The 13,212-nt window shown below is 36.7% G+C and overlaps 1 protein-coding gene and 1 pseudogene across 1 annotated transcript; one reads left to right on the plus strand and one right to left on the minus strand.

Annotated features, from left to right (window-relative positions):
* Positions 1-1,901: 1,901 nt before the first annotated feature.
* Positions 1,902-5,202, minus strand: LOC127412096 (zinc finger protein 503-like). Its single transcript, XM_051648172.1, has 2 exons — positions 4,207-5,202; positions 1,902-3,774 (listed from the first exon to the last, which is right to left on the minus strand). Exons 1-2 carry the CDS (start codon positions 4,462-4,464, stop codon positions 2,353-2,355), a joined length of 1,680 nt encoding a protein of 559 aa, XP_051504132.1. The 5' UTR covers positions 4,465-5,202; the 3' UTR covers positions 1,902-2,352.
* A 4,080-nt stretch (positions 5,203-9,282) lies between these two features.
* LOC127412108 (leucine-rich melanocyte differentiation-associated protein-like) overlaps positions 9,283-13,212 on the plus strand; it is a 508,385-nt pseudogene continuing 504,455 nt past the window's right edge.

Genomic DNA, 13,212 nt, shown 5'->3' on the forward strand with positions numbered 1-13,212 from the left:
CACCGAAAATGTTGAAAGACGGTTTGTAGCGTACTAACTTGATATTGCAGTTAAACTATTAAATTATGTAAAGGCCTACTTTATTTATATGTGATGTCATTAATTAGTTAATTTACTTTAGTCACGTGGCAAGTCTATTGCCTTATTCGTTGGCTGCGTGTATGGGCTATATTTCAAAGTTTGCAAAATTACCAATTAGTTAGACAAAAAGAAAATTGTTTTTAAATAGGCCCTATTAATTTTAAGGAGGCGTCCGTTTATGTTGCATGGTGATGGAGGAAATAGCCACCAAAATTTTAGAAATTCCTCTCGAGAGCAAAATCACTCCATATTAGTTTTCTTTAATTTTACGCGTTATGTCACGTGTGCACACATTTAGCGTCTTACTGTTTCACAGGAGGACTGAATTGTTTATTTATTTATTTAATATTCTATAGTTGCATTATTAATTTATTGAGTCTTTGGAAAGCAAAAACATTCGAAATAAGAGTCAGGTTATAGAGAGAGAGAGAGAGAGAGAGAGAGAGAGAGAGAGAGAGAGAGAGAGAGAGAGAGAGAGAGAGAGAGAGAGAGAAATAGGCCTGCATTTTTTAAACTGTAGTGTATCCTTAATAATAGATATAATTAACAAATCTGAAGCTAGTCTAATGACAGTGTTTGTGGTGGCTCAATGTAATAAAACATTACTGAAAGTCTTAGGCTATCCTGATAGCTAGTATGCACTTCTACTCATTTAAGAGTAGCCTACGTACTTTTTTTACCCCGGAAAGCTGATAATGCAATTTGGTAGATGCAGAAATATTCGAAATAGGATTTCTCGCTGATTCGCATAAAACACACTTGAAACTCTTGACAGGTAGGTAATCTATAGCAAATTATTTACATTGCAGATGTGCAATACAAGTCTAAAGCTAAAAATGCAAGGGTTATTGAGGGGAGAAAAAATAATTGGCTGTGTTTCCTATTAACTTATATATCGCCTAGCCTACACCACCGTTTCTCGGACATAACTCATTGCCCACTATAAACAATTGACGGCTGCAGTTATATTTAACTCGCTATAAGCAAGCCTAGCATTACAAAATGCAACCTTATTTAACACAACCACAAGCAATGCACGTTTACATTTCAACATATTCTGATGTGCTTCAATATATGGTGAGATGATAAACTGACAGTAGGCTGTTATGGGAAATATGAATTTGTTTGAGAATAAGAAAGCGAATACCGGTGGTGTCATTTACGCTAAAGTTGTGCTGAGAACATTTATCTCTAAAAAAAAAAAAAAAAAAAAAAAAACGTATATATATATATATATATATATATATATATATATATATGATCCGTCCAATTAATCCATTTAACGCAACAAAGTGTCAATGTATACATTTCTTGTTGAATTTATAAATAAACTATAACTTTATATATATATATATATATATATATATATATATATATATATATATATATATATATATATATATATATATATATATATATAAACTTTAATGCACAAGCAATAAAAATTATTTTAAACGTGTTTTTGCGTCATTGATATATACCATCAATATACCACTCTTTCAACCTGCTGGGTCAATAATAATAATAATAATAATAATAATAATAATAATAATAATTCCAAAAAAAATAAAAAAATAATAGTAATACAAATCTCTCAGACACCGATGAACGAATTCTTAATTTGAACACTAAATTTGACATTTAAGTAATTGCCTTTCGTATTTAAATAATTTAGTAGAATTTTAATACCTGAAAAAGTTGATTTTGTGGGAAAGATTTGAATTTAAATTAAACAATCAATTAAACTTAAATGAAAGTTTTTGTTTTGAGTTCAATCTTGGTGGTGTTTTAGTTAAAAAAGAAAATACTGAAGACAGAAATATGGAACAGAATTGTTTCTTATTTTTCCAGAATACATACAAAAAATACCAATTTTCTCTCCGTGGTGTACACCTGAAAAATAACGGCATTTTCAAATCATGTGGACAATTTGGGATTTAAGAAACAAACATGCATGTAAATTATTTTCTTTTCAATGAGACATTAAATAATATGGAACAATACAATCATAGCAATTCCAAATCAACATCCAACTGAAGACCCCTATTTTATTAGTATTCTAACATGTGTGTTCTCGTTATCTACAGAGTTTTTCAAATGTAATGCACTTTTGAGTAGCTCAAATATTTTCATTTGTATTATTGTCCGCTTTAAGCTGACATAAATAAATACATTGAGTCCACGGATCCAGTCCTCCAAGTGGCGCGATGATATAAAAGTCTTTATATTTGAAACTTTATAATCTATAAATTTGGAGAAAGTCCGTTTTTTTCACTGGTATCCAAGCGCTGATGCTGTGGTGAGTCTTTGACCGTACAGTGCGTAGGGAGAATAATAAGGACCGGTGGCGGCAGGTACCGGAACCGGCGCGCCGTGAGTAGGCAACGGGCTCTTTGAATACGGGTGATAGCGGCTGCTTAGTCCTAACGCGTGATGCGGGCTCCTAAGTGCCAGTGTCCCGGGGCTCCCAGGGGCTCCAGAGGGCGGCATGTGCATATGGCACGCCATAGCTGCAGCTGCAGCACTCGCTAATGACGATGAACTTGGATAACCCGACATCAACTTGTCGGCCCCGGTGAAAGCGGTGTGCGTCCGCAGGTGGTTAAGAAGTTCTTCGGAGGATGAGAAACGCTTGTCACAAGGTCCATTAGCTGACACCCAGTTACAGACATGTGGAAGAGGGTCGTTGGGGAGCATGAAGCCGTAGGGATACAAAGGGTGTCCACCATAAGATGGCGGCGAGGAGTGAACACCGTGCAAAGGGTGTGTCGGGTACATGAGTTGATATCCGGACTTCAAAGCGGAGACGGCCGCCGAGTCGTGCGCGCAGGAAGCCCCGGCTGCACTGGCCAAGTGGCTGGCACAGTGGTAACTTAAGCAGTATGGGTCTCTACAAAGGCTAGCAGACATTATGGATGGAGGAGATGCCCCGGCTAAGGGGCTTGATCCAGCTTTACTGCAGCCTAATGAGCTGGCGAGCTGTGCGTTAACCAGACTTCCACCGTGGGGCAGGAAGTGTTGAGGATAGCCAGCGTAGGCCCCAGCTAAACTTCCAGGGTACGTCATGCCAGCTGGGGGTAAGGGAAAAACAGTCTGGCCAGGTTTGTATGGGGAAACGGGGGCTACAAGTCCTGACCCCAGGACGGAGGCCGAGGAAGAAGAGGTTACACACGATGACTCCGACGTCGTGGCTTTTGATCCTGACGTGGTCTCCTGGTGCTGGTTGACCTCCACGTTAATTCCCGCACAGCTCACGCTTATCCTGCTGTGACTGACGCTGGTAGGTGCAGATCCATCTGCGGTGCAATTTTTATTACAATCAGACTCTTTCTTTTCATCTCTCTCTCCCTTCCCATCGGATGGCATCGGGGAAGCTGAAGTGCTGGAATTCGGGCTGCCAGTCCTGGGAGTGAACGGCTGGCAGGTGGCGCTAGGCACACGGAAACCAGACTTCTCTCCGTTCGACATCCCAGAAGACGAGTCCTTCTTATCCGAGGGTTTGGAGTAGGGCTTGAAGCTGGATTTGTCTTCCACGCCGATGTCACTCAGCTTTAAAGGACCAGATTTGGACTCTTTTTCGTTAGATCCGTTTGATGTCACCGAGGAGAGTTTGGAGGAGGGTGGAGGGTCCGGTTTACCGATCTGAGAGCATGTCTGCGCAAGAAGAGCCAGTGGACTTTTCTTGGCATCGAGCTGCGAGGACAGATAAAAAAAGAGTCTTAGATTCCTCAAATGTATGCAAGCGCAATAATAAGCACATATTTGCCTAAATACATAACAAATAAACAAACCTAAATAAACGATTAATGGTTTCCACTTGAACGTTTTAAATAACAAGCGATTCGACCATCTACGCATCGCGCGTAAAACGGGTTGAAATGGTAGATATCTTATGCCAAGAACACATTTCCAATTATAAACATTTCTGTTTAGTGAATTAAAAAGAGATATTGGTCAAATCAGAATACGCTGTTATAAGATTTTATTCATTGTCTCCTCTCCGTCAAAAGCTACGTCTAATCCACGATTCCCGGAATGTCCTGTCGTTTCTCCAAAAAAAAAAAAAAAAAAAAAAAAAAAAATACAATATATCACTAGGCTCAAAAGCAACAAATTTCATCTTACCTCAATTGGACTAATCGGGGTGGATGGTAGGGGCTGAAGGTATTCAGGGTGTAAAATGTGTCCTGTGCGTGCAGTAAGCATTTTCAAAATTTTTATGGGAAGTCGGTTAGCTTGCCGTAAAGGGTCCGACGGTGGGACGGAATGAAGAAAAGGCTTGCTGACGACCGCGGAGTTGTTATTCCGAGAGCTGCTGCTGCGTTCCCACACTAGATCAGTATCACTATTTCTTGAAGCAGAAGCAGAGGGCGATGTGATCATGACCCAATTCTCGTGTATTTTGTTGGTATTTCATTCATCAGATTCATAAATAATAATTATTTAGTGATCTTCTTTCAAACAGCAAAAAATAAAGATAAGTAGTATAATCCGTTCAGTTATGAGGGCTGGAGCCGAGCGCGAGGTTATCGCAGATCCGGAGCCTCGTCTGAAACCACAGGCATAGCGCGCGCTCTGTCTCTTCCCGTAGGTCCGCGCGCTTGTTCTCCCAAACCAAGAACTGGTAGAAATATTCACTTCAAAAGCAGCTGAATTAGTCCGAGATTAAAGCCCTTGCCGCCTTCCAATCAAATGGGACCCCGAGGTGATTGGAGGGTCAAGGGGATGTGACGTTCCTCCTCCTGCAAGCGCCTCTGTTTTGACAACTTGGGGGAGGAGATTTTGCTCAATATGTTGGTTGTCGTACACGCCGCAGCCTCTGTGAAAAATTACATTTAAACTGGTCGTTATTCAGTTTCTTGAGCAGATCACTTTGGTTTTAACACCTTTTTTTCAGGAGATGTAGGGTACGTAAACTAATGGAGAAAAGTTAGCCATTTCTAATTTAGTTCTTCTTTGTCTCCTTGGTACTACGCCAATTTATATCAATTCTCATCCTTTTTGGGGAATGAATAACACCATCAACAAAACCAGAATGGGAATGTTTACATTTTTATTTTTATTTTTATTTTTTTTAATCATACATCCCTTTGTATGGGCATATTTAAGGATCAAACTAATCTTTGGTTTAAATGATTAGCGTATTGTTAATAAGCCCCCCCCCCCCCCCTTTTTTTTTTTTTTTTTTTTTTTTTTTTTTTTTGCTCTTAGCCTACCTCACTGTCCTGAAACATCAAACCCTAAACAGAAGATCAACTTGTAGTGTTTGAATTCCCCAATCAGACAAGCGTTGACACGAGCAGACCAATGCAGTCATAGAGGGAAGTGAATGTCACATGTTTTCAATATAATATACACAGCCCTTCTATTTCGATCCCCACTCCTCCGTCAACTGTCAATTCTGCTCCACCGCAATCAATCAGTTGTTTGTCAGTTGCTGTCAATTCTTTTTCTTACTTCACGTCAGCTCTTGAAGCTGATTATTTGCCGCGAGTGACAGAGAAAAGGGCAAAAGTAGCATCCCGGAGAAGAGTCATCTAATTTGAGGGGCATAGTTTCCCTGTTGTATTCAGTTTGGAAAGGTTTTTGTTTAAGACCTGCGGTAAGAAAAGAACATTTTCCCCGTGTTTTTTTTTTTTTTTTTTTTTTTTGGACTCCATATAGAGAAATAGAGAAAATCAACTACTGGTCAATTAGCCTTCCATTCAGAATACTGTAGCTGAAAGTTAGGCTATATTATTATTATTATTTTAACTAGTTTTTTTTTCTTGAATATTAAAAAATAATAATTGACAATACAATTATTTGACCTCTTATAATTTAGGAGTTAAACTATTTAAGATGTTGTATGAGCAATAAATATAAATACAATTCAGCTTATATATATATATATATATATATATATATATATATATATATATATATATATATATATATATATATATATATATATAACCCGTAGCCTGTTGTCATATTTTATTTTGTATAATTTATAATAACTGTTTTTATTTCATTATTTATTTTTACATTTGTATCCTCCTTAAGTACATATTAAATTCAGCAGATATAAAATCGTTCAGTTGTGCTTCATCTGACTTGATGAGCAGCTGGTAAAACCCGTTTTAAACATGCTGAGGTTAAGTTTCAGACAGGTGTACATCATAGTTACTTAAAATTTTCTCACATACAATTTCAGGTTTTTACGGACATTGCATGTTTTTGCTCACTCACTAGTATCACTTCACGCTGCCTCAGAGCTTTAACTCTCCCGGAGTGTTAAAAAGACAAGAGAATATAATAATACAAAATAGTCCAGACAGTTTTTCCATTCATGTCAACTAAACTTTATTTACACACAATACATTTATTCATTTTATTTGACAATACGAAACGACATAAAAGAAAGAGAAATGGTCTGTCAGACCTTTGAGAAAAGAAGTTTTAAAATGCCTTGAACTATTCACCACTGAGAAGGCTAATCAGTATTGAGGCTCCGGGGCAATCGGGCAGCTTTTCAATGCGCTTCGCCTTTCATCTCTCACTGGATGGAGGCGCTCAATTAAAAGCCTATCAGTTTGTAAGTAAATCAACTCCTATCAAAGTTGTCACATCAAACAAAACGATTATTATTGCAACCCGCCTCCAACATTAATCTCTTTCTGCGGTAATCCGCTTGACAGGTCATCTTGGAGAGCAAGAAAACCTGGAGTGGACAGTCATCAGCGTGACATTTTTATTTTTATTTTGCTGGAGTATCTCTAAGACACATTCAAGTAGTAGATAACCATCGTGTATGAGAAACAATAAACTTGCTTTTTGCTGTTTTGCGTCTGCCCTTTATAGGCTGCTTGACAATTATTCTAGAACGGGTTTTATTTATTTAATAGGCCTAAACTTAATTTAAAACGCCGCCAACATGCATCCATAAATGATATCACTCAAACTACGTACATCTAACTTTTAAAATAAAATGTAAACAATTTTATTGTCATATAAACGTAGCCGATATGAACTTGGGAGCAATTATTTATCTCTGTCTGTCTCTAAGTACACACACGGTCTTCAGTAATCAATATTTACTGGATGCATTTGGCTTTTTATTTAAAAAAAAAATATATATATATATATTTAATGTTTAGAAGTTAACGTGTTCTCAAATTTATAAAGTTTGCATTTTTCTGCCACAACAAAAAGGCCTTGCTCATATAGATGTATACAACCAATTCTGAAAACAGCCGATTTTAAGCAAAAAGGAAAAAAATTAATTGAGCATCCCTTTTCTTTCTTGATTTTACTTTAAATGAACATTAAATAATTGGTTAATTTTTATTTATTTATTTATTATTATTATTATTATTATTATTATTATTATTATTATTTTGCAAATAGTGACAATATTGTGCTGTGTTATTCATTTTCACACATATTCAAACTCAAAGACACAATATATAGTGTTGTTGAGCATGCCTGCTATATCGGCCATTTTAACCAAGCTACAGAGAATCATTTGTCAGTATGCAAAGATGTGTGGCTGTTTTCTATTTTTTATTTTTTGCTAAATCTGTCAGTGCTTGACAAAATACGTGAGTTATTAGGGCAGAGAAGGGTAACCATCAATTTCCAGCATCGGTTAAAAACATACTCTTTATTGTCTGCATGATGAATGAGCTTCAGAACCAACTGGTATTACCTTTAAATGGGAACACAATTTGGAGGGTCATAATTCATAACATTTAAATGTAACGTTTTGTGTGTATATTAATATATTCTATATCTTTACCTTTATGAATGACTCTCTGCGACTAAATTTAGTCAGTTTCAACATAGTGCTAATGCGCCAGAAACCCTTGCTCTTGTGCTGATAGTACATTTCTGTAGTCAAAGTTAAAGACCGCACATTCCGATTTACCAAAATCAACAATAGCCTACCACTTGCCTTACACACTGATTTTGTTTTCTCCATTAAGTTACATGTTAAATTGAAAGAATGCAGACAGATGTGCAAAGCATTCGAGTCAATGTATGCAACACACAACCAGTGCCTACAAGGACTGCAGTGATTGATATACTTTTGGGGTTTAGGAACGACTTACACAATTTCACTGTGACAATTCAGCCAACCCAAGTGCTTTAAAAGGAAAACAAGTTATCCTGCGGCTGGTGCGGGTGCAGTTCAGTGCTGGAGCGCCTTTGCGTAGCCCGCTTACTTTCTTTCTAAACATGGAAAACGCATCCAAAACAAAGAAACAGTTCTTCGTCTTACAACCCTTAAACGTGCATGACAAAGCATTTTCTATCATTACGTTTTGTAAAAGAGACCACAACAAAGCACTTTACCTGAATTTACACACACGCACTCCAATGTCACGCGACAGGTAAGAACGAATAATTTTACAGGCACAATCCTTTTATTTTCTAAAGATGACGACAATATAAATAGACTTGCTAGTAACATTATTCTTGTGTTCGTGCTCTACCACTACAAGAAAACCTACTTGTCTCGCAGTGCAGTGTCTGCGCGTCCAAAACTTCCGCCTGTGGGAGGATCCACGGTGACGTCATAGAGCTCCTCTCTGAAACGCTGGCGCGCGTCCCTCTCTCTCTCTCTCTCTCTCTCTCTCTCTCTCTCTCTCTCTCTCTCTCTCTCTCTCTCTCTCTCTCTCCATGAAGCTTGGATGTGTTCTTTTAGCTTAAACGGTAATATGAGCACAAGAAGATGATATGTTGCAGCTGAGCCCACAATGTGGGGAAATTTGATTCCTGAATTGTAATACCTTGTTGTTTGCAATTTAAAACACATGCAAACTTGGTCCTCCAAAATCCAGTAAAAAAAAAAAAAAAAAAAAAAAGCTGTTGCTTTTTTCTGTTTTGAAGAAAGCTTTTCATTGCAAATGGCAATGATAATCACCATAATTTTCAAGGCAACACATGTTCAGGAATAGGCTACTATAGGCTTCTGCACATGACGAACTGAAACATCTTTGAGGAATTCTACAGTGGCGCGTGCTTCCCTCCCAAGATCAGCTGACACGAGCATGCTGAAGAAGTAAATTAGAAACGTAAAGTTCACACGCAGTCTAGTTTAAAAGTACATTTTCAAAGCATAAAGCAAACATTTCAGTCATAGGTGCAGAACAACCCGAGGATTTGTGGTTGTCCCCGTTCAATGCATGATTTTTTTTTAACTGGCATTTGGCTAAAATGGCATACAACGAGTCAATGGTTGTAATGAATGGAAGTGGAAGGTAAGTGAAATAGCCTACCGTAAACGCGTTTCATGTGACCTATATTATGGATTCTTCCAGTTAAACGCCAAACGCCCCGAGGTGTATGGTTGTTTGATTTTGTCAAGTCAAATGCGAAGTCATGTGGTAAAGTTGCATGTTTAAAAAAAATCCTGTGGCTGTCTTTTGTGTCACGAGACAACTCATGTCAAAAATCTAAAACATATTTTTTTCCCCTTTATGAATTACTTAAATAGTTATTGGTTAACATAATAAGAGTGGTTTAATTAACATGTTATCTAGGCTGGCTATGAGGCATTAGTCTCATATGTTTATGGGCAGGTGAACGGCTTCATGTCAAGCTCTGTATCTTTTGTCTCCTCATCAATTTTAGGAAAGCACCAACTACTTGAAATAGAACTGATAGAAATTAAACCTCTCTCTTTCTCCCTATCACACACACACACACACACACACACACACACACACACACACACACACACACACACACGTGCAAGAAGTCATAATTTTATTTATTTATTTATTTATTTATTATTTTAATTGTTTAAACATAAACATGTTAAAATGTTCTGTTATTTTGTGAATAGAGTTAATTAGACACATTTTTACAGGTACAAATCTTTGAAACAAGTACACGTAGGCCTATACATGCCATAAAATCAGCGGACAAGCTGTAATTGAAAGTTGGGTAAAAACTTTTGCCATTTTCCAGTGAACTTTTTTAATAATAAGGTACATTGCCATTGCATTTTAAGACACTACATCCTCCTGAGACCTGGGCGTGACTGCTGTGTACATTTTCCATTTCCGTTTTTGATTTGTAACTAGTAGCACCTAATAAACATGCAAAAAATAAATGAAAATACAAATAAAAAATTCCAGAACAAATAGTTTTCCTAAGTTGTGGAATTTTAAATAATACCAAGCTATAGAAAGTCAAATTTTATTTGATCAAATTGTTTATTATGTTTTAAGGAGTGTTCATTATTCATGTTTTTGAGACGTTACAGACATTACACCAGAAATTAGCATAAATAATTCTGATTCAATGTAATGTTAAACCATGTTAAAATAAAATTATACATTATACATTCTAAATCTATGTACTGATTACCATCGCCCCATGTCTGCCAAACATGTTGAGTGGTCAAATATCATCTGCAGCCTGAATCTGAACGTTTGGATTGAATGCACTTAGCTGCATAGAGAACTATAGGATGCTCATTAAATTCCTATTTAGTGAATGACTTAACCTCCAGTGTGCTGTTCGAGTGCACCTTATTTTCATACTATCTCCATATAAAGCCTTTAGAAAGCAAGATTTTTCAGCTTTTGGATGAACCCATTGATTCTCAATGTGATAATTGAAGTAAATCAAGGATTTCTAAGGAAATAATGTGCTAAAGTACACATTAGTGTACATTGTGTTTAGCAGCGGAGCGTTTTCGATAAATTGCTCAGATTTAAAAAATGGCATATTGAATGAAACTAGAGACTCTAATCTTTTGACTCAAACAGGTTTCAATGTTAAAACATAATTAGGTTTCTTACCAGATGTAGTTTTATTTGCGTTTTTCCCTAAGACAAACTCTGCTGTGTTGTTTGGTCACATGACTCCATACCTCAAAATTTTAACCCTTTACTGACACCACAGAGTCTCCTGAACTGAGATCAGTCCTTTTAAATGAATTTAAATTATGCAACGTCCACACATGTGTACGTGGGGTCACTCGAGGATACATACAGATATAAAACAAACTGAATGCTGAAGATTTATTTGCTGAAGTTTCAAATCTCAAAACTATGGCTGACTCTTACTATTTTTGCCATAGACAGATAGACAGAATTAGTTAGAGTAGTATGGGTAGAAGGCCATTCTGAACTCAGCATATTATTTTCTCTGGATGCCATTCAGTCTCTATTGTGCACATGTTGAGTCTCTCGCACGGTTTAACTTTTGACACTGGTTTAGATGACAGTGAGTGAGTGTTTTCGGGTGATGCGTAGAGATACGGCAGCTTGCCCATATCTCTCCCACACCTGACTCATTGCTTACGGATAAGGTTTTTTTTCTCCATGCAGTAAATCACCAGCGCCAGAACGAGTTATGAAGTGGGGGGCAGCAAACTGGGCTGGTTGTGACGTCATCACAACAACATTCTGCAGTCAATATGGCCAATTTATAAAAAATATCTTTATACCAGACCAGCTTCCAAGACTGTCAGAATCACGGTGACTGACTAGTTATTTATCAACATACACAGTTAGAATGCTGAAGTAATCTAACTAAAGAGATTCAAATCTGCTTCTGCTCGGACACAGAGAGAGACTGCATTATATTCACAGTTCACACATACCTTTGATGAGGTAGCTGTCTTCGGTTTCGGATTCTATTGGAAAACTGTATTGGTTCAACGTGTTCTTGTGTATAGGTCTCTCTTTTTTACGTGCCTATTAAATCGTTTAACAGTCATTTTATTGTTTGTTTTTAACAACGTTACACAGCCACAATACCTTTTTTAAGCAGCATATTGCATTTGACATTGGGTTACATTTATTTCCTCATCCCCAATAATATGATACAAAGCAATATTTGTTCATTATCCTACTTTGTCTAATTCTGCTGACTTTTTGACTGATCTTCGATATCAATCTTGTCTTACTGTGAATTAAGTCAAATTTCCCTCTTGAAAGAAGAATAACTTGAAACCCACATAGGTTTTAAAACACAGTTATTTTACTTGATAAACTTGATAAAATTGTGCAAACAGTTTAGCTTGATAACATTGTGCAAACAGTATATGGTCATTCTACGACTATCATATAAGTCATATCATGCAAGTTATAACTTCTTACATAAACAACTGGACTTGTGTATAACGGGACATCTCCTTATGGTTCAACATGCGTCTACAAACAACAGAAAATGGCAGTGACATCCAACGTGCCCTCATCCACTTTCAGTCATTTCTTGTTTTATTCAGGTTCTGGGGCGTTTGTAGATCAGTGGTTATGGACTGATCAGACATCTGCATTTTTTTCACTTTTCTTGGTGCAGAGGGCAAACTGGCACATTTACCTATTTAAATGAATATCAGATGCTAAAACTACATAGAATTATAGTCCTTACCAGGAATATACTTTAACGTCTGTTGTTGTTTATGCTTGAGGACTTGCTATTGGTTGTTGTCAGTGCATAATTAATGAGGTACATCTGTGCAGGTTTTGAGGACTGTTTGGGGGTGTTATTAATTAACATTTAAAAGTTATTGGTGGTCATAGTTATGTTTTAAGTTCCATTTAATGTTAATGTTTAATTTTTAGTTACCATGGGTGAGATTAGTGTTCCTTTGAGTTAGTTATGATACTGTTTTACATTAATATAATTAACACAAAGTTTTTCAAAATTCTAATAATTGATTTTGAAAATCATTTGTTGGATGATTCTGGTAAAGATATTGAGTGTCAAATCACTTGTACTTCCACATATGGCTAGACCAGTGTGATAATACTTAAGACAATTGTTTAAGATTTCAAAGCTTTATGAATTGTGTTTTTTAAGGGCCCATCGCTTGTTAATGTTTGCTGAAGCATGACCTTTTTGATTGCTTGAGGGAGATATCAATTCGATCATCATTTTCTATCTAGAATAGGAAAGCAGTGACTCAAAGCAGCTAGTAGTCACTCCTTTTCAATCAATTCCCATGCTATACTATACTATTAACAGGGTTGGGAGGGTTACTTTTGAAATGTATTCCACTACAGATTACAGAATACATGCTGTAAAATGTAATTTGTAACGTATTCCGTTAGATTACTCAAGATCAGTAACATATTCTAATTACTTTGGATTACTTCTTCAGCACTGGTAGATTTTTTCACTTGT

This window comes from Myxocyprinus asiaticus, chromosome 21 (genome assembly GCF_019703515.2).
Source record: "Myxocyprinus asiaticus isolate MX2 ecotype Aquarium Trade chromosome 21, UBuf_Myxa_2, whole genome shotgun sequence".
Lineage (NCBI taxonomy): Eukaryota > Metazoa > Chordata > Actinopteri > Cypriniformes > Catostomidae > Myxocyprinus > Myxocyprinus asiaticus.

Bases quoted from the DNA above. Each gene is read 5' to 3' on its own strand.
- LOC127412096 (XM_051648172.1), bottom strand. From the start codon at position 4,464: ATGATCACATCGCCCTCTGCTTCTGCTTCAAGAAATAGTGATACTGAT. The intron at 3,775-4,206 runs GTAAGATGAAAT...CTGTCCTCGCAG, and splicing joins CCCCGATTAGTCCAATTGAG to CTCGATGCCAAGAAAAGTCC.